Source organism: Callorhinus ursinus, unplaced genomic scaffold (genome assembly GCF_003265705.2).
Source record: "Callorhinus ursinus isolate GAN/ISIS: 27379988/994484 unplaced genomic scaffold, GSC_fseal_2.0 scaffold11, whole genome shotgun sequence".
Taxonomy (NCBI): domain Eukaryota; kingdom Metazoa; phylum Chordata; class Mammalia; order Carnivora; family Otariidae; genus Callorhinus; species Callorhinus ursinus.
This window is the reverse complement of record NW_027397073.1, coordinates 44,842,227-44,862,781: the sequence shown is the minus strand read 5'-3', so window position 1 is coordinate 44,862,781 and position 20,555 is coordinate 44,842,227. Positions and strand designations below refer to the sequence as shown.

The window sequence follows — 20,555 nt, the reverse complement described above, 5'->3', positions numbered from 1 at the left end:
TCTCTGAAGCCAGTCCCCATTTTTTCCTCAAAGTAAAAGCGTGTGGAAATTACACTCTTGGATTTTAAAGGAACATACCACTGGGGATACCAAGAAGAGGAACCCGAATGTCGCAGTTTTCCAAGTGTGGTCTGCCCCTCCCACGTGGTAGGGTTTTGGCAACTTGACCCTCCTTCCTCCTGATGCCGGGGAAGATTCTAACGCCCTCTGGAGCCGTCCCTAATGACGTCACGAGCGCGATTCCAGTCCGTGGCCAATGACAGGGCCGGATTCCGGGGGAAGCCCGGGGCGGCGACGGCGGCCTGTGCGCGTGCGCGAGGTCTCCGCGTGGCTATATAAACATGGCTGGCGTGGCCGCGCGGCGGGGCCACGCCGAATGTGTGTAGGGGGCTTAGGGGCGCTCGGGTTTGTAGTTTTGAAACTTCTGGCGGGGGAACTGGGGCGCAGAGTTTTGCTGGGTGGTGGGAGCCGAAGTGACGCCCTTCCGGAAACCCCGCAGCGGGGCTCCGCTGCTGCGGGACCCGATGCTGAGGCGCGGGGCTGAGCCGGCGCACGTGTGAGCGCCGCTGAGGAAGCGGCGAGCGGCAGAGCAGGTGTCGCTGCAGCCGGGGCCGCACGTACCAGAGGGAAGTCCGGGACGCGCGGGTCTCGGTGTCCAGCCGGCGCCCGTCACTGACTTCTGTGTCGCGGCCCCTGCGCCTCTCCCTAGCGATGCTGTGGAGCCGGAACTGCTCTGGAGTCGGCTGCCGCTTGTCAAGCCTCCCCTAGCCTCTGCTCCCGGAACGGCAGCGTCGCAGCTGCCGCTGATCCACCTGGGGATGCCCGCGGGCCTCACGGAACCGGCCGGCGCCGCTCCCCCCGCCGGTGTGAGCGCCTCCGGGACCGTGACGATGGCCCCCGCTGGGACTGTGCCTGTCCGTGTGGAGAGCACCCCGGTGGCCTTGGGCGCCGTGACTAAGGCTCCTGTCAGTGTCTGCGTGGAGTCCACGGTGTCCCAGCCCCTGCGGTCCCCCGTGGGGACCCTGGTGACCAAAGTGGCTCCTGTCAGTGCTCTTCCTAAACTCAGCAGCGGCCCCCCGCTGCCTGCTCCTCAGATAGTCGCTGTGAAAGCCCCCAACACCACAACAATCCAGTTGCCTGCTAATTTGCAGCTTCCTCCAGGTACGTCGATCACCTTTTCCAGCTTACCCATCGGTCCAGCCAGCGGCGACACGGGAAACGTCGCAGCTCCGGATTGTGCCTTCTTGCTGGTAGCTCTAAAAAACTCAGCCGAGAGAACCTGTCATAATCGACTTTGCAGGGCAGTGATTTGGCTTTACAATTAATATAGCCTCTTTGAATCATTACTGCATAGTTCTTTCCATATTTAAGGAAAGAATTTCTTCACCCAAGTGATATACAGTAAACGCTGGAGCAGTATATTCAGGAGGGCCTTTGAGGCACTGGCTTCTAGGAGGGAGAAGGTAGAATATAGCTAAAGTTTTTATTTTTATGTGGAGAAGAGACCAATTTATATATCCACACGCTTAGACAGCTATATTTTTTTTAAAAAAAAGTTTATTTAATAAGTTCTTGTGTGTTAAGGTCGAAAGATAATTTTAAATTTAAGCAAGCTAAAATAAGTTCACTGCTTTTCTAGTACCAGAAATGAATAATGCTGCTTCCTGCACAATCTTTACATGTGTGATGATTGTAATTTTCAGTAGAAGAATACCTCTCATAGGGAGCAGTGCCAGAGTTGACAGATCAGAGGCATAGGATTGTTATATTTGAAGCAGCGTGTGATGCTACAGTTAATAAGTCTGTGACTACTTTTTATCCGAGGGTTTACATGTTTGGGCTGTGTTTCATGATTTATGCAAAGATTTTGCTTTTTGATCATTCCGCATATTGTAAATTTGAGTGTTCTACCTTCTTTCTTTCCTCAGCTGAAAGTCTTGGAATTTCATTGGGGAAAAAAAGCACATATCACATTCTTTGGAGTGAATTCTACTCTTAATTATTATCGTCTTCTATTTATTTTGCTTAGCAGTAATTGGAACTCAGACCTGCAAAGGTGGTAAAGAAGTGAAGCACTGGATTCGAGATTTTAGTATCCCCTGGCAAAATGATAGGGGCTCTTTTGTAGCTAATGTTCTGTTTAATCATGAACATTGTGGAAAGATTATGTTCTTTACTTTTGATGAAGTTCTTTTTCAGTTTTGTATGGTATAGGAGATGCATACACTTAATCGCTGTGCTGTGTATGCCACTGGATACATTTTCTGCGAGTTCTAAATTGTCATCGTGCATATACTTACAAAGTAGTTATGAATGTTTTTGAATGAAATCACCTCCTAATTTGTTAAAAACTAAATTCCTGTCTAGTCAGTGAAGATTGTTTGGAAACAATCAAAAAAGTATTAAAATACAGAAACTATCAAGAGTAAAAACTTGGTAAGTGGGAACTCATAACAAATCGAAGGCGTACTGTGTTATACACTTTTTATAATTTATATTCGTTGGTCATAATAGGTAGGAAATAAGGAAAGGTCTCTAAGGGTAAATAACTTGCCCAATGCCAGACACCTCATAGGTGTCAGGGAATTTGAATCCAGGTCTGTTTATTCTTTACGCAATACTGTGCTTACCACTTATTGTGTGTGTAGGATTTGCCTCATTGAGTATCAGGGCTAAACAGTGACATAGAATTTTAGAGCCTCATCTTTTGTATACAAAGAAACCAAAACTGAAACTTGGCCGAGCTATACAGCTGGGAACCAGGACCACAGCGTAGGTGTGCACCACACTAAAACATTTTAGGTTACTGACCGTGGAAAAACTTACAGGAGAGAGGAGATAAATTGCCTTTAAGAATTGTTAATTACAGAGGAGGTGGGGAGGTACTTTGAAGAACAGCTTTTGGGAATATTTCAGCTGATGGGTGGCAGAAGACCATACAGACCTTTGTGCTCTCATTGGTGCACAATAGGATAACCAGTAGTTGAGGAATAAAATGGAAACACTGATTAAAGTAACTTTAAAAAAATTATAAGTTTTGTACCATTTCTTTTATATCCTGAGGATTAGTAATTTATTACGCAGGGATGTTTAATCACATAGAAGTCAGCTTTTCTTTTGCCAAGATAATAATTATTGGATTTCTGTTTACTTCAGAATTTCCTCAATGAAAAGAAGTGGTTTTTGAAAAGTATAAATATGCACCACAGGTTTTTCTAGGGAGCAGGGGCTGGAAATAAAAAGGGGCAGAATTGTGAGGAAATGAAAGAAGCTATAGCAAAGCTCTGAAAATTACTCTGTCGAATGTTTTTGGTAATCTCTTTGATCTTCTTGGTCTTCTCTTTTATGAACATGTGGGATTTGGGGCCAGACTGCACTTCTTTCTGTTTTTGGTATTCTGTGTCTCTTCTATCACTTGTTTGAGAATAATGATCAAGGATTTGGTTGCTTCTGCTATGTCATAAACTGGTAACTTCTGCTTGATGGTCGTACTGTACAGAAGTCTGTGAAAGTTACTTGTAAAATGGTTCCGGTCTTTTTTCATCAACTTTTTCATGCTCAGGCATAGCATAGGATTTGGACCTTTTCTCAAATTCCTGAACCAGTTCCTGGATAAGCTAGCAGTTCTTGTTTCCACCCTGGCTTTATCAAAAGGGCATTGCATGAGGGTAGGGACTCTGTCGCTGACTTCATTACCCAGAACCTAGTAAGTTCCTTGCTCAGAGAGGGCACCTGAATATTTGCACACATTAGTATATGTGGAGAGAGAAGAGGAAAATAGGACTGCAGCCCCTAAGGGATTCCAAGGACCATTACACATACCATTGCATTTTATTTTTAATTTCTTTGCTCATTCTGCTTACAAGAGCAGCATGTGCTCATGTAAAAGAAAAAAAGCATTACTGAAACGTAAAATACCCCCTTCACCAGAGTATTGCTATTAACAATGTTATCCTTTTCATGTTAGTAACTATAAATCTTCCTCATTTTTTATATTGCTAAGTAGTCCACTATATCAATGTACCATCATGTTTTGACCACTTTGCTATTCGTAGATATTGATATGGTTTGCACTACTTTCTGTTATTACAAATGATGCTATAATAAACATCTTTGTGTATTTTTGTGCCTGTTTTGTAAATGTGTTTTTTATAGGATAAATTGCTAGAAGTGGAATTGTTTCAAAAGGTAATCTTTTCATAGGATTACCAAATTTTATCCCCAAAAGATCGTTAAAATGCATAATCAACAATGTTAATACTTAATTTTAAAAAGCTAGCTATGGGGGTGCCTGGGTGGCTCAGTCAGTTAAGTGTCTGTCTTCTGCTGGGGTCATGATCCCAGGGTCCTCTCTGCTCAGTGGGGAGCTTGCTTCTCCCTGTCCCTCTGCCACTCCCCCTGCTTGTGCTCTCTCTCTGTCAAATAAATAAATAAAATCTTAAAAAAAAAATAAGCTACCTATGAAATCTAATAAGTAATTTTCCAGACTTAACTTTCATTAACAGTAAGAGTAGATGAGTCCTATAATTGAGTGGAGAGAGATAGACTTCAAGTTTAGAGAAATATGGGTGGATGATAATGTTATATAGATTTGTTACTTACTGAGTAACTGTGCCTAAGAGGGCTCTTGTTAGTTTGTGAAGTAAAGTAAGTATATAATATAGAGTAGCTGGGAAGGTTTAGTTCAGGGCAAGTTTAGTTCAGAGTAAGGACTAGGTGTGCTAATCAGATTTATAGATAACAAGGGGCTTGGTGGGTTAGCCTCTTGTGGAAAGCAGTGAAGTGTAGCAATAAAGGGCAGAACACTGGCCTTGGAATCAACAGACCTGGATTTGAATCCCAGCTCTAACACTTAATAAGTTTGTGATTTGGGGCAGGTTTATTAACCTCATCCTCAATGTCAATTTTCTTATGTCCAAAATGGGATCATACCTTCTTCATGGAAGTATCATATGGGTTAACTAAGAATATAGGTCTACATGTCACAGAACTCTAAAGAACACCATTTTTGTGGAATACAGAGTTGCATAGCAGGCATGCCCTAAACATTTAAGGTACCTGTATAGCATTGGGCTATAGGTACTCTGGTTGCTATTTATCTAATGTATATTGGCATCCACCAAATTCACTATAATTTATTTTTTAAAAGATTTTATTATGATTTCGAAGGATGGATTTTGGAATAACCTCAATGTCTATGTGTCCCCACTTTTTTATGTCTGTTACTCAAAATTTGGAAAGTACAGAAAAATTACCCCAAATATTTTGAGTGTATCTTTTAGTTTCCTTTTTTATATAAACTTTATGGAGCTACAGTTTTTTACATGTATATTTATTTTGAAAAGGAAACCATTTACAGTAAGTTTTGAAAAATTTGACAAAGATATAGCCACCACTCCAAGATATGGAGAACATTTCACTCCCCCCAAAGTTTAGTCTCTTTGGGGGGAAAAAAATGTGTGGATGCTTCCTTTATTTTCTTTTTTTACATAATTGGGATTCTGTTATTTAATTTCTATATCCTTCTTTTCCACTTATTATATAGTGACAATTTTGTATGTTCTAACCTCAAAAGTTTAATTTTAATGGATGCATAATCCATTATTTAATCTTTTCTCTATTCATTTAGGTTGCTTATGCCTTTGTGTTTAAAAAAATTATAAATAAAAGTAAACAGAATGTTTTTATATTTAGATTGTGGTGTGTGTCTTATTTTCTTGGGACAGATAACAAATTCCAAGAATTTTGGAATTTCTGGATCAAGGAAATACGAGTATTTTAAAGTTCTGTGTTTTTTAACCTACTCACACATTTCAGTGCTAACTGTATACTAGGTTTTATGCTCATTACCATGGATGCGGTGGTAAATAGACACAGTACCTCTCCTGGAAATTAAAGAGATTTTGAGAATTTCCTTAGGTTATTCTGGGCTTAATTTTTCTCCAACAGTATTATTTTTGTAAACTAAGACATGTAAAAACAAATATGGCAACTTAAAAAGAAGGTAAAACCACCTGAAAACATATCCTACTTTTAAAAGATGAAATTTAATAAAGTTAATAGAAGTTCTGTTTTGGGGCACCTGGGTGGCTCAGTCGTTAAGCGTCTGCCTTCTGCTCAGGTCATGATCCCAGGGTCTTGGGATTGAGCCCCACGTCTGGCACCCTGGTCCACAGGAGGCCTGCTTCTCCCTCTCCCACTCCCCCTGCTTGTGTTCCCTCTCTCGCTGTGTCTCTCTCTGTCAAATAAATAAATAAAATCTTAAAAAAAAAATAGTTCTGTTTTGACAAATCCACTGTGTAATTGGAGAATAGAGAAGACGTGCCATAACCGATAGTAGAATCTGGGATCAAAACTTACTGATTGAAGTTTTTCTTTCTTTCTTTTTTTTAAATAAGTATTTTATTTATTTATTTGACAGGGAGAGAGAGATAACGAGAGAGAGAGAGAGCACAAGCAGGGGGAGCAACAGGCAGAGGGAGAGGGAGAAACAGGCTCCCCACTGAGCAGAGAGCCCAACGTGGGGCTCCATCATGATCCGAGCCGTAACCAACTGAGCCACCCAGGCGCCCCTTAAGTTTTTCTTTTATTCATTCGAAGAATTATTGGGATGAGAGAAAAAAAAATTGACTTTAAGCTCAGTAAGGGAAACCATGATATAAAAAAATTAAAAGAATTTGGGCCCTGGTGCCTGAGCAAGAAAACAACTTTGGGTATGTTTGTCTGCCTTTAAGTGTTTAAAGGACTGCCCTGTGGAAATGAAAGTAGGCTTATTTTGTATGCTTGCACAAGGGACCTATCAGTGAATATTATGGGAAGAATATTTTTGGTTCTGTATTAAAGAATAACTTTGTATTTCTGCTCTACTTGTGAAGGGGTGGCATTTGTACATCTCTACCTTCTTAACCCTAAACTTACTTCAGTAGAGACTAGAAGGTCACCAGTCAGGCAATTATGTATAGATATTAAATTATAATAGGTGAGTTCTAAAGTTCTTCTGGCTCTTAGATTTGTGTGGTCTGCTATCCTTTTAGGGTAAGTATTTACCAATGCTAGGAAGTTGGGCAGTCAGAGCCACCATCCAGATCAACTTGTAGCCAAGACAAAATAGGAAAGTCATCTTGGGACATAGCAGTTCACTGGGCAGATGAGTAGAGTAGTATGTTAAATTATGTACCAGATAGAGAGTGAGCACAGGACGACTTTACACTTTAACATCTTAATGTTTTTAGAGGAAAGGTGCTCTGTAACCTAATGTATGTTTACTTTCTTTCAACATGTCTGTAGGATAAGTAGGCAAACTGGTTATCCTTATATGATTGGAAAATGAGTCAAATTTATCAGGATTTGATTCAAAGAGACTTGGTAGCTGGTTTTCAGAAAAGAGACTACTTTCAGTTTCCTTTATATGTTTATAAGTCCTTTTCACTAGCGTGTTGCTCATTAGAACTGGACCTTTGGGATAGATAAACACTTCAGTTAGAAGAGCATTGACTTTAGATGAGCTCTTGTTATTTTATTCTCAGTATTGTCTTCAACTATTCTAATATTACTTCCTACTGAAGTTTTGAGTATTTAGTTGAAGAAAAGTTTGGATTGTGAACCTTTTGGTATTAATAACAGTTATTACTATTGCTAACTTTAAAATTCAGAAGCCTGCTTGAAAGTATTATCTCATTTAATCCTGTTAATGATCTTGGAAGGTAGGTATTAAGTCTCTCGATCCACAGATATGGGATGTCTTTCCGTTTATTTAGATCTTTAATTTCTTTCAGAAGCATTTTGTAGTTTCCAGAGTATTGGTGTTGTACTTCTTTTGTTTAATTTATCAGTGTATTATTCTTTTTGGTGCTATTGTCAATGGAATTGTTTTCTTTGTTCCATTTAGTCATTCATTGCAAATGTATAAAAATACAGGTGATTTTTATACATTGATTCTGTATCCTGCCACCTAACTGAACTTACTAGTTTTAATAGTTTTTTTGTGGATTTGTTAGGATGTCTACATAGAAGATTGTATTATCTGTGAATAGATGGTTTTACTGCTTTCTTTGGATGCCTTTTATTTCATTTTCTTGCTTAATTACCCTGGTTAGAACTCTCAGTACAGTGTTGAATAGAAGTAGTGATTGCAGGCATTCTTGTCTCATTTCTCATCACAGGTATCTTTGTCTTATTCCTCATCTTAAGGGGAAAGCATTTAGTCTTTCACCATTAAATGTGATGTTAAGTGTGAGTTTTTTGTAGATCTCTTTTACCAGGTTGAGGAAGTTTGCTTTTATTCCTATTTTGAGTGTTTTCATCATGAAAAAAGGGGTGTTAGATTTTGTCAAATGCTTTTTCTGCATCTGTTGAGATGATCCTGGGGTTTTTGTCCTATACTGATATGTTTTTTCACAGTAATGTTTGTATGTTAGACCAGCCTTCTCCCTGAGTTAAATATTACTTGATGGAGTATAACACTTTTTTTGTGTTGCTATATTCACTTTGCTAGTACCTTGTTGGGACTTTCTGCATCTATATTTATAAGGTATATTGGTCTCTAGTATTTTTGTGATGTCTTTATGTGGTTTTTGTATCAGGGTACCACTGACCTTACAGAATGAGTTGATAACGTTTCCTTCTATTTTTTGGAAGAGTTTGTGAATGATTAGTATTAATTTTTCCTTGTATGTTTGGTAGAATTCACCAGTGAAGCCATGTGGACCTGGGCTTATCTTGTGGATACTTTTTTTGATTAGTAATTAAATTCATTTGTTAGAGGCCTCTTCAGATTGCCTTTTTTTTCTTTTCCTTTCCTTTCCTTTCCTTTCCTTTCCCTTCCCTTCCCCTTCCCCTTCCCCTTCCCCTTTCCTTTCTTTCCAAGATTTTATTTATTTGAGAGAGAGAGAGAGAGCACGAGGGGCAGAGGGAGAAGGAGAAGCGGGGAGCCCGATGTAGGGTTCCATCCCAGAACTCTGGGATAATGACCTGAGCCAAGGCAGACACTTAACCAACTGAGCCGCCCAGGCGCCCCTAGGTTCTTGAGCCTATTTTCTTGAGTCAGTTACAGTAGTTTTTTGTTTTTAAGAATTTGTCGATTTCATGTAAGTCATCTAATTTATTGGTTTACAATTATTCATAGTATTATTCCCTTGTTATCCTTCTTTCTATAAAGTAGTAGTAATGTCCCTTCTTTCAAACCTGGTTTTAGTAGTTTAAGCCTTATCTTATTTTTTCTTAGTCAGTCTGGTAAAGGTTTTTAAATTTTGTTGGTCTTTTCCCAGAACCCGTTTTTCTTTTTCTCAGTTGTTTTTATACTCTCTATTTACCTCTGCTCTAATAATCTTTATTAATTTCTTTCATCTGCTTGCTTTAGTTTTTATTTTGCTTTTTTCCCCCAGTATCTTAAGACGGAAGTTTAAGTTATTGATTTGAATCTTCCTTTTTTTTTTTTTTTAAAGTAGGCTCCACACCCAGTGGAGCTTAAACTCATGACCTTGAGATCAAGACCTGAGCTAAGATCAAGAGTAAGATGCTTAACTGACTGAGCCATTCAGTTGCCCCTTTAATCTTACTTTTCAAGAGAGAGAGGGAGGAATAGGTGGTGGGGGAGGGGCAGAGGAAGAGGGGGAGAGAGGATCTTAAGCAGGCTCCACACCCAGCACAGAGCCCAACACAGGGCTCGATGGATCTCGTGACCCTGAGATCATGACCTGAGCCAAAATCAAGAGTTGGGATGCTTAACTTACTGAGCCACCCAGGCACCAGGCACCCCCTTTTTAAATACTGCCATTTGTAACTATAAATGTCCCTCTAAGCACTGCTTTATCTGCATTCCATAAATTTTGGTTTATTATGTCTTCATTTTCACTCGTTTCAAGGTATTTTCCCATTTCCCTTGTGATTTCTTCATTGACAAATGACTGCTTAGGAGTAATTAATTTCTAAATATTTCTGAGTTCCCCCAATTTCTTTTTGTTGTTTATTTCAAATTTCATTCCAGTATAGTTAGAGACTATACATTGTATGATTTCAGTCTTTTAAAATTTACTGGGGCAAAAAATAAAAAAATAAAAAAAATTTACTGGGGCTTGTTCTATGTCCTAGCATGTGGTCTATACTGAGAATGTTCCATGTGCACTTAAGGAGAATGCTGTTATTGGGTGGAATATTCTATAGATGTGTTTTAGATTTGTTTGGTTTATAGTATTGTTGAAGTATTTGATTTCCTTGTTGATCTTATATATATATATATAATCATATATATATATCTTTCTATGTATATATCTATATATATATAGTTGTCTATCCTTTGTTGAAAGTGGGGTATTTAAGTCTTTCAACTATTATTGTTGTATTTCTGTTTTTCCCTTCCTTTATGTCAGCTTTTGCTTCATATATTTTGGGCTGTTTGTTGTTGCATATGTGTTTATAATTGTCAATATTCCTGATCCATTGGGTGTTTTATCAGTTATGCCACCTCTTTATCTCTAGTACACTTTTAGACTATTTTGTCTGATATTAGTATGGCCACGCTAGCTTTCTTGCGGTTGCTGTTGTATGATAAGCCATTTACTTTCAACTTTGTTTTATATTTGAGTCTGAAGTATTGTCTCCTGTAGGCAGCATATAGTTGGACCTTATTTTTTTTGGTCTGGTTTGACACTTTGCCTTTTGATGGGATTATTTAATCTATTAACATGTAATGTCATTTATATAGTTAGGTTTAGGTCTGCCATTTATTTTTGTTTCTATATATCCTCTCCTTTTTGTTCTTCTGTTCCTTTTTCCTGCTTTCCTTTGCATTGAGTGAATATTTTCTAGGTGTGACACTTTGTTTTCTTTATAATTTTTCAATATATATATTTAGTGGTTCTAGAGGTTACAAAATATATCTAATATATGTTGTATATATATGTAATAAATACTAGTAAGAATTTATTTCACATTTATAATAACTTAGTTGGGTGAGCTATAGAAACGTTTCTATTTAGCTCATTTTCCTCCCCCTTTATTATTTTGTACTATTATTGCTCTACATATTGCATCTAGATATGTTAGAAACCCAGCAATATCTTGTTATAATTATTACCTTATGTAACTTTATGTTTTTTAAAGAAACTGACAGAAGAAAGGAGCACAAGGACATATTTATAGCATTTATTACTTTCTTAGTTACTGTTTCTGGTTTTCTTCATTTGTCTTCAACCAAAGTCATTTCCTTAGTGTGATACAACTTTAGTCCCATCTACTTCCTTTCTGCTGTTATTCACAAATATATTACATTTTTATGTTATGGGTCCAAAAACATAATTATATACATATTTTTATACACAGTTTCTTTAAAAAAATTAAGAGAAGCAAGCAGAATTAATAGGCATTTACTTATATTGTCAAATTATATAATTACCTATCCCAGTGCCCTTTTTCATTTTCATGTGAATTTTAATTACTCCTGGGATCACTTGTTTTGAGCCTGGACAACTTTATTTAGTATTCACCATAAAATGGTGTGTCTGCTAGTCAACCAGTCCACTCAGTTTTAATCTGGGAATGTCTTTTTTTTTTAAGATTTTATTTATTTATTTGACAGAGAGAGAGAAAAAGAGGGGAGGGGAGAGAGAGAAGTAATCTCCCTGCTGAGCAGAGAGCCCAAATGGGGCTCAATCCTAGGGTTCTGGGATCCTGACCCGAGCCGACAGATGCTTAACCTGCTGAGCCAGGCACCCCTATCTGGGAATGTCTTTATTTTGCCTTCAATTTTGAAAGATATTTTAAATGAATATCTGATTGTTGGTTGATTTTTTTTTTTTTTTTTTTTTTGCCTTTCGGCAAGTGGAATATGTCATTTCACTGCCTTCTGGCCTCCATTGGTTTTGATGAGAGGTCAGCTGTTAATCCTATTGGGGTTCTCTTGTAAATAACGAGTCATTTTTCTCTTGCTCTTCTCAAGATTTTCTTTTAATAGTCAGACATTTTTATTTTGAAGTGTCTTGATGTGGATCTCTTTGAATGTATTCGAGTTTGTTGAACTATTTGGACATCTAGATTATTCCTCCTCAAATTTGGGGAGTTGTCAGCCATTACTTCTTTGAATATTTTTCTGTTTCTTTATCTCTCTGTTTCTCTTGTCCTCCCTCTCTTGTACTCACATTATGCTTATGTTGCTGTGCCTTTCAGTGGTACACATTTCTCTGAGGCTCTGTTCATTTTTCTTCATTCCTTTTTCTCTCCATTCTTTGGATTTAATAATCTCTGTTGATCTATCTTCAAGTTCACTGATCTTCTACTCATTCAATTTCACTGTTGAGCCCCTCTAGTGGATTTTTTTGTTACTGTATTTTTTAACTACCAAAGTTGTTTTTTTTAATAATATCTATCTTTCTAGCAATCATCTCTTTTAGATGATATCATCATACCTTCCTTCACTTGTTTAAGCATGGTCTCCTTTAGTCTTTTGAACCTATTTATAATGTTTACTTTGAAGTTTTTGATATTAAATCTGATAGCCAGTCCTTCTCATAGGTGGTTTTTCTTGCCTGCCTTTTTTCCTGTGTGTCATACTTTTCTTTTTCTTTGCATGTTGTGTAACTTGTTATTCAAAACTAATATATTGGGGTGCCTAGGTGGCTCAGTTGGTTAAGCATCTGCTTTGGCTCAGGTCATGATCTCAGGGTCCTGGGGTCGAGCCCTGTGTTGGACTCCCTGCTCAATGGGGAGTCTGCTTCTCTCTCTCCTTCTGCCCCCCTTCAAATAAATGAATAAATACATAAAATCTTAAAAAAATTTAATATATTGCAGCAACTCTGGATACTGCCCCCTGTTCCCTTGAGTGTATTATTGTTTGATTATTTTTTTTTTAAATGTCTGACTGGTTTATTCTAGTGAAATCTATTTTTCCCCACAGTGGGAAGCCTTTGATGTTGCGCCTCAGAGGGCACAACCATGGGCATAAGCTCAGCCACCCTGAGATGACAGGGCTCTCTTTTGACTTTCTCTGATTTCTCTGTTAAGCTGTGTGTCTCTTGGTATCACACCCAGGTGTTAGGCTCTACCTTTGCCAGCCATTTACCCTATTGTTTTCAACAATGCCATAGGGCCCAACTAGCTCCATAGTCTGATCCAATTAAATTTAGGCTCCTTTACAGGGATAATTTTTGAGGTTATTATTTGAGGTTTGTTCTGACATCAAGAGGGCCCTTCTTAGTTGTTTTTATTTCTGGTTTTCTCTGATAAACTAGAACTAGGCCTATGGCCTAGCTTGTATCTGTCATGAAGCTACCAGCCTTTTAATTGTTTTTGTTGTTTGAGAGTGCTGTTACCTTTGAGCTTCCCCACGCTGTGTTGAAATAAAGTCAGCTTCCCTATAGAGATATTTGGAGTGGGGATCAGGAATGTGGAATGCTTCTTTGTGGGCAATATCCCTGCTTTAGGAGTGGGGTACTGGGCTACCACCATCTGGTCTTATCTACTTCTTCCAGCATGAAACCTTCATCCTACAAAAGAACTGGAGTGAGGGAGAGTGGGGTCCAGATACTTTTAGTGTGCCATCCCTGAAGTAGAGCCTTCCCTTTATGAGTGGAGATGAGTAAAAGAAGCCTAGAAACCTCTGGATGCACTTGTCTCAAATTTGTCCTCTGCTGTATGCAGCTCATTGTGGGGGAGATCAGAAATGCTGGTGGCCTGCTCCTCCCAGAGAGATACCACAGCCCTCAACTGGGAGCTTGGGGGAGAGAGAGAGAGGGCCTTTGTTGGCCACACTGCCTGATCTGAGAAGGGAAAGGGAGTGAGTCATGGTTGAGATGCCACTGTTTCTTGCTGTGCTTACTGAGTTTTAGTAAATCCTCTTTAATAATGGTGAAGTCATTTTCTGTATGCCTTCAGGCAATTTCCAAAGACTTTAAATAGTTGTTTTTAAAAATAATTTTCACCAGTTATGCTTGCTTTTTGGGGAGCAGGTTTGTTGAGCTCTTCATGCTCCGTTTCTGTAAATGGAATTTCAGCTATGAATATTCTTGTTTGTGCCTCCTACTGACATGGACAAGAATTTCTTTAGATTAGAAATACTGGGTTAAAGAGTGTGCAAATGGGAATCAGTTTGGCACAATTATGTAAAGTTGGACAAAGCAGTTGTACCAAATTATATCACCATCATCAAGATGTTAGAGTTCCTGTTGCTGCACATCTCTCTAACACTTAATATTGTCATTGGACTTCTTAATTTTTGTCTGTCTGGGTATATATAAAGTGATATCTCACTGTGGTCTTAATTTACTTTTCCTCGTCATTGCCATCTGTGTTTCTTTTGTGCATTTTGGATATTTGTCCTTTGAACATAAGTGAACTAAAATTTGCTCCCATTTTGTCGTTTGTTTTTCACCTGATGGTGTCTTTTGCTAAACAAAAAAAAATTTTTTTAATATACTCGAATGCATCAGACTTATTTTATAAATTCTTCCCTATTCCAAGTTCAGAAAGATAATTTTCTACATTATCTAACAGTTTAAAAGGTTTTACTTTTTACCTTTGTACTCTTAATGCCCTTGGGGTTTTGTGTGTGGTGTGAAACTTTTAATCTTTTCCATATAAATAACTAATTGACACAACCTTATTTATCGAATCGTTGCTCTTTTCCTCACTAATCTACAGTGTCTCCTAGGAGAATTTGATATACATATCTGCATGGGTCTGTTTTGGAATTCTCCAATTTATTCCATTGGTTACTTTGTGTAATCTGGTTCCATTACCATTACCACCACCTTGATGTCATGAAGGAAAAGTGTTTTGGCCCCTTTTAAGTAGCATAATAATTAGTATACATGGAATTCAGTATGTATTAATCACTTATTCAGAGCATTTTACAGTGTTGAAAGAAATGGTCAGAACACAAAATACATGATGATTGTTTCATTTATTAGCTTAGAAGTCAGATTTTGCTTTCTTTTACCTTTAGGAACAGTTTTGATCAAAAGTAACAGTGGCCAGTTGATGTTGGTATCTCCTCAGCAAGCTGTGACGAGAGCAGAGACCTCTACTAATATAACTTCAAGGCCAGCTGTACCAACGAATACTCATACAGTCAAAATCTGTACAATGCCGGTAATATACCTTAGTTTTTTTTTTTATCTTTTATTATTAGTTTTTTTATCCTCCTTAATTTTCCAGCTGTTTTCTTCCTATAAATGTGTGTGTATTTGTCAATAAAAATAATAGATGATTCTGTTCAACTTTTTTAATTAAGCCACTTTCTTTGAACATGTTAATTAAGGTGTTTGGTTTTGTCATTTGGTATTTGCTAAAATACTAATGATTCAGTCTTCATATTCAAAGATTTTATAGTCCTCAAGGGAGTGTTCAAGGGCTATTTGTATCTCTAAATGGAAAGAAAATAACCATTGTTTCAATTTTAATTGGTGGTATAAAATATTAACACTACAGGTTATGGTATTCATTTTTATACATATCTTAGAGGACTGACTTTTAAGAAATTCAGAAATCTGTAATATTTCATTAGTTGGTGTTGTTAGAAAATGGTTAATTTTACATACATGATAATTTTTTCCAGGTAACTAACTAAAATTTATCTTGTGTGCCAGAGGTTAAAAAAAATTTTTTTTTACAAGAAAAAGAAAAAATAACAATAAAAAAAATTTTTAATGGCGTCTTTCTCTGGTAAAATAAAAAATGCTGAATGTGGTATAACATTTCCTTGATGAGTCAGACTCACCCTAATGAAGGATTGCATAGTATTCTGTGGTAATATTTGCTGCCAGTTCTGTCTGCTCCCAGACTAGCCCCCATCTTGTGCTTTCCTAGTATTTGGTTCTAGGTTCTCGACCATTTTCTCTGTTACTGTATCTTTCGATGACAGCTTCTCCTTTCCTTTCTAATTTGCTTTATCTAACTCCTGTGAGTTGAGAAGATAGGTTAGCAGATTTTTGTTTATAATTAGATGTTAAATAAGAATCCATTTATTTTCTCTTTCAGCCAAAGAGTAAAGTTCAAGATTTTAATGCTAAAATACTGTGATATTTATTTATTAAATCAGTTGCCTCCTTAGGAATACGAAATGGGTGTCAGTTGGCCAGTTGACCAGTTAGGTTCATAGTGGAGAATGTGCTTAAAATCTCTAAGGTTTTAAAGCCAGTTATAACAAGTTTGCTCTGGTGAAGTGTTTTAATGTTTAATGTTTACAGTAGTACTGATTGATCTAAAATTACTAATGCTGATGACTCTATTTAATCTCTCCTCGCTCCCCTCTCCACCCCCCAGAATTCTAGTTCACAGTTAATTAAGAAAGTGGCAGTAGCACCTGTCAAAAAATTGGCACAAATAGGAACTACTGTTGTAACTACTGTTCCGAAGCCTTCCTCAGTACAAGTAAGTTGTGACTGACTTCTGTCCATGCACGCACTGGTTTTTCTCTCACCTTTCTTTTTCATGTAGCTATTTTCTGCCAGATGTTTAAGTGTGACATCTGGACACCATGTGACCTTGAAGAAAGCAATTCAGTGAGACTTGGTGACACTTTCAAAGTGGGAACTGTTGGAGCTGTGGAAAACACAAGATAAACATGGTGTATGTTCTTGGAATATCAGTTTTACTTGAATGTAATAAATTATTACAAATGCATCTAATAGCCATGTGTCAGAGGGTCTAGAAGCAGTTGTCAGGACAGAATTTTGGCATAGGAGTTATTTATTAATTATCGATATCTGTGGAAGGGAAGGAGAATAAGACTTTGAACTAGATGCAGGCCCAGTAAAGCCTCTGCCAACTGGGTGGAGAACACTGGAGGAAATAATGGCCTGTTGTTCTACTGTGTGCCAGCATTGGTCAGCTGGGCCTTAATTCCCCCTCTGTGATAAGTCACTGGATGTCAACTCCACAGGGAGAGTTGTGCTGTTGGGCAAGGTAATTCTTTATAGTTGAGACAAACCCTGAAAGAACTGACATCTGTGGGCTATATAATAGCATTCCCAACAGCTGGGACAAAACAGATTTCTTTGTAATGGTATATCACAATTTACTCCTTGTGTCACTGGGATCTACTTCCTTAAACATGTTAAAGACCAGATCTTTTGGGATTCCAGTGGGTTTCTTCCTTGGGGAAACAAAGAAGAGGAGGTTACTAGGATGAATTACAGTCTTCACCACTGTTGCTGATCCTCATCATCTCCCTCCTTCACTCTCCTCTTCATTCTAGATTCTCTCTGTTCTCAATTAAGAACTCTGCTGGTCTTGGCAAGTTAACTGGTAGTGTGACCAGACCTTCATCCCTGAGCGATCTGAGGTCCTACTCACCATGCTCTCTTGAGACATGGTGATCATAACAACTGGGCAAAGAAATACCAGCAGGCGCTTAAGTGGGTCACCTGGATTCACCGCACATGTTCTTCCTCAGTCTCCATTGTGTAATAGCAATCCTACCTATTCCAGATGTCAGGTCAACTACCCCTTCCATGATAATGATTCTTTACTGTTCCTTAGACACTAGGAACCTGAAGTACCCAGGAGGCAGCCATGGTATCTAGCTTATGGGAACTCTTGCTGTTTTCTCTGGTGAAAGTGTGTCCCCTGGGGGCAGAAATGGGAAGCACAGGGTCCCCCATTGCATCTTTGGGAGTGATGATAAGTGGTTCCATTCATCCCTCTGCTCCTCTACTCCTTGGTTTTCATGTATTTGTCCTATCGGAGACATAGTACCATAGAGAGTTTCTTGATACAGCTTACACTGAATCTTGGAGGATGGAATTCCATCTTCACTGAGTATTGCCTGAGTTTGCACTTCACCTGTGTCCTCTGCAGGCTGTTCTGATACTTTACTAGGCTGCCGGCTTCTAGGTCATGCCCTCCAGACGTTCATAATCAGTGCCAGTGTGGTCTTGCAAAGCATGGAAATAGAATGGGCTGGGCTACAATATCAGGAGTTATGATTGAGTTTAAGATGGTCCACCCGTTACTGCAGTGGGATCATGTAGGTAGAGTAAGACTGGGATTGTGTACCTCCCTGTGCCTCTTAGGAGGAAGAATTGGCCTGGAAGGTGCAGGTATCTGGTAAGGTACAGCTAGTAGCTATATTAGAGTTGTGAAGGACAGATTTTGTACTAGAGACTATAAAATATTAACAAGGAAAGTAGAAATGCCGTAAATGTTCACAAAAAATAGGATGCTTTTCCTGAGCTCGCATTTCATTGGCTCTTATTTTGCTTCATAAGGGAGAGGAACCCTGAGGTTCCCTGAGGAACCCTTCCCAGTAGTCCAGAAGGGTAATCATAATCACTAGCTAAAGTTTTAGATTATGCTTTCTTTAATATAATAGTATAAGGAGTTAATGGCAGAGTATAAATATAGACTCACTGAAGAAAGAGTATTTAATTACTGTAGATTAACCTGAAAAAGTTTATTAGACAGTCTCCAAAAGGATTCAGAGAAACTCCACAGTATTTATCCTTGGGGAGCAAAACTAAGGCTAGGAATAGGAAGGTGACTCATTTTCATTGTTGCCTTGAGATCTACTTTAATAATATTTTACTAAGATGCAGTTATTTTTACCTTTTTTGCTTAATATTTCATCATTCTAGTCTCTTCATCGTTAATCAGTGTTTTTAATTTTTTCCCCATTTTTACCCTTAAAGCATGCTTCGTCTAATATATGTTTCAGACTTCTAAAATGGGAAATTTTGGTGTACATTTGAATTTATTTATTTTGACTGTTACCAAAGGAAATTTTCTTGAAGGTGGTCGCAACCTGACCTTTTTGTGTTGAATGCCTCTGGAATACAAATATTTAAATTAAAATGTTGGTGCAGTGTTCAGTTTTCTGGGTCAGTTGTAAATACTGTTGTCTCCCCCATCACCCTCAAACTTGACTCATGTTCTGTAATTTTGTGTTTGTTTTAAAATAAGATTTTTGCTTTATCTCAATAGTTGTCTAAATTATTGCATGACTTGTGATTTCTTGTATTAAACTTTTTATCCTGCAGGTGGTGCAATAATAACACCTCATTTCAATAAAAGGTGGAAGACATAACCAAAATTCTTTTCAGTGTGAAAATAAGCTATCACAGTTTGTAATATTCATTATGCTTACTCTAATAGTCTGGATAAAAGCAGCTTTTCTGAATATAAGATGATAAGTAGATCTCTGCTTTACACTTAAGAAAAAGCAGAAAATTACAGAATAGGATATTCTATATTTTCATATAAAAGCTTACAAAAACTTACTGTTTCAAATTCTTTTTAGAGAAGTATTAATAATGTGTTTTGAGGACCATGCACTTGGTACTGTTTTTCACAAACAAACCTAGGAGAGTAGGGAGGTACCATTTCTGTCCTTGTTTTTTTACAGACAGGAATCAAAGGATTAGCAAGATTAAGTAACTTGCTTGAGGTCAACACTCAGTAGGTGTCAGTGAAAAGTAGATAGGTAGATACGTTGGCTAACTGAACCTTAAAAAAAAACATAAAGTAGGTAGGTAGATGAGAATGAAACCCAGACCTACTGAAGTCCAGAGCTCTTACAACAGTGTTCCGATGCCTTAGACGAGTAGAGCATAACATGAAAGCAAAGATGTCAAGATCCATTTATAGTCTGATAAGTGTGAAATGAGGCACCTGCTGTGATACAATTCATAGTAATACATATCTAAATGTGCACTACTTTTAATTTCAGTCTGTAGCTGTGCCACCCAGTGTTGTCACAGTTACTCCTGTAAAGCCGTTGAATTCTGTAACTACCCTGAAGCCTTCAAGTTTGGGAGCATCAGCTGCTCCCTCAAATGAGCCCAGTCTCAACACAGAGAACTCAGCAGCTGTTCAGACGAATCTTTCTCCGGTAAGCTCTCACTTCCATCTTAACATGAATACAGCTCTTTAGAAATTTTCTTGAATTCTGTTTTCAAGCTAACATTTGTGTTTGTATTTCTCTCTTTAGGCGATGCTAGAAAACGTGAAGAAATGTAAGAACTTCCTTGCAATGTTAATAAAACTAGCATGTAGTGGGTCACAGGCTCCAGAAATGGGGCAGAATGTGAAGAAACTGGTGGAACAACTTTTGGTAAGCTAGTATTATGAAAGCTTAAATTTTGTAAGAATTTGTAGAACATGTTTTAAATGGGACTTATCTTTTTTTTTTTTTTGAAGATTTTATTTATCTGTCAGAGAGAGAGAGCACAAGCAGGGGAAATGGGAGAGGGAGAAGCAGGCTTCCCGGTGAGCAAGGAGCCCGATGTGGGAATCGATCCCAGGACTCTGGGATCATAACCTGAGCCAAAGGCAGCCGATTAACCAACTGAGCCACCCAGGTGTTCCGGGACTTATCTTTAAATGAGGTTTATTTTAGATGGATTTTTTTTTTTTAGTGTTTTTTTTTAATTTTTTTATTGTTATGTTAATCACCATATATTACATCATTAGTTTTTGGTGCAGTGTTCCATGATTCATTGTTTGTTCATAACACCCAGTGCTCCATGCAGAACGTACCCTCCTCAATACCCATCACCAGGATAACCCATCCCCCTCCCCCCCTCCCCTCTAGAACCCTCAGTTTGTTTTTCAGAGTCTAGATGGAT

General features: G+C 38.1%; 1 protein-coding gene across 4 annotated transcripts in view; it reads left to right on the top strand.

Moving 5' to 3' along the window:
• Window positions 1-335: 335 nt before the first annotated feature.
• Window positions 336-20,555, top strand: part of TAF4B (TATA-box binding protein associated factor 4b) — a 126,073-nt gene continuing 105,853 nt past the window's right edge. For 3 of the 4 annotated variants that reach the window (XM_025886782.2, XM_025886779.2, XM_073898385.1), the window contains exons 1-5: window positions 336-1,161; window positions 14,936-15,081; window positions 16,255-16,362; window positions 19,658-19,819; window positions 19,919-20,041. In XM_025886782.2, the coding sequence (XP_025742567.1) occupies window positions 819-1,161; window positions 14,936-15,081; window positions 16,255-16,362; window positions 19,658-19,819; window positions 19,919-20,041 (882 nt within the window). In that variant the 5' untranslated portion in view covers window positions 336-818. Of the gene's footprint in view, window positions 1,162-9,068; window positions 9,087-14,935; window positions 15,082-16,254; window positions 16,363-19,657; window positions 19,820-19,918; window positions 20,042-20,555 lie in introns of those variants that run through there. The other variant, XM_073898387.1, reaches the window with a different exon arrangement.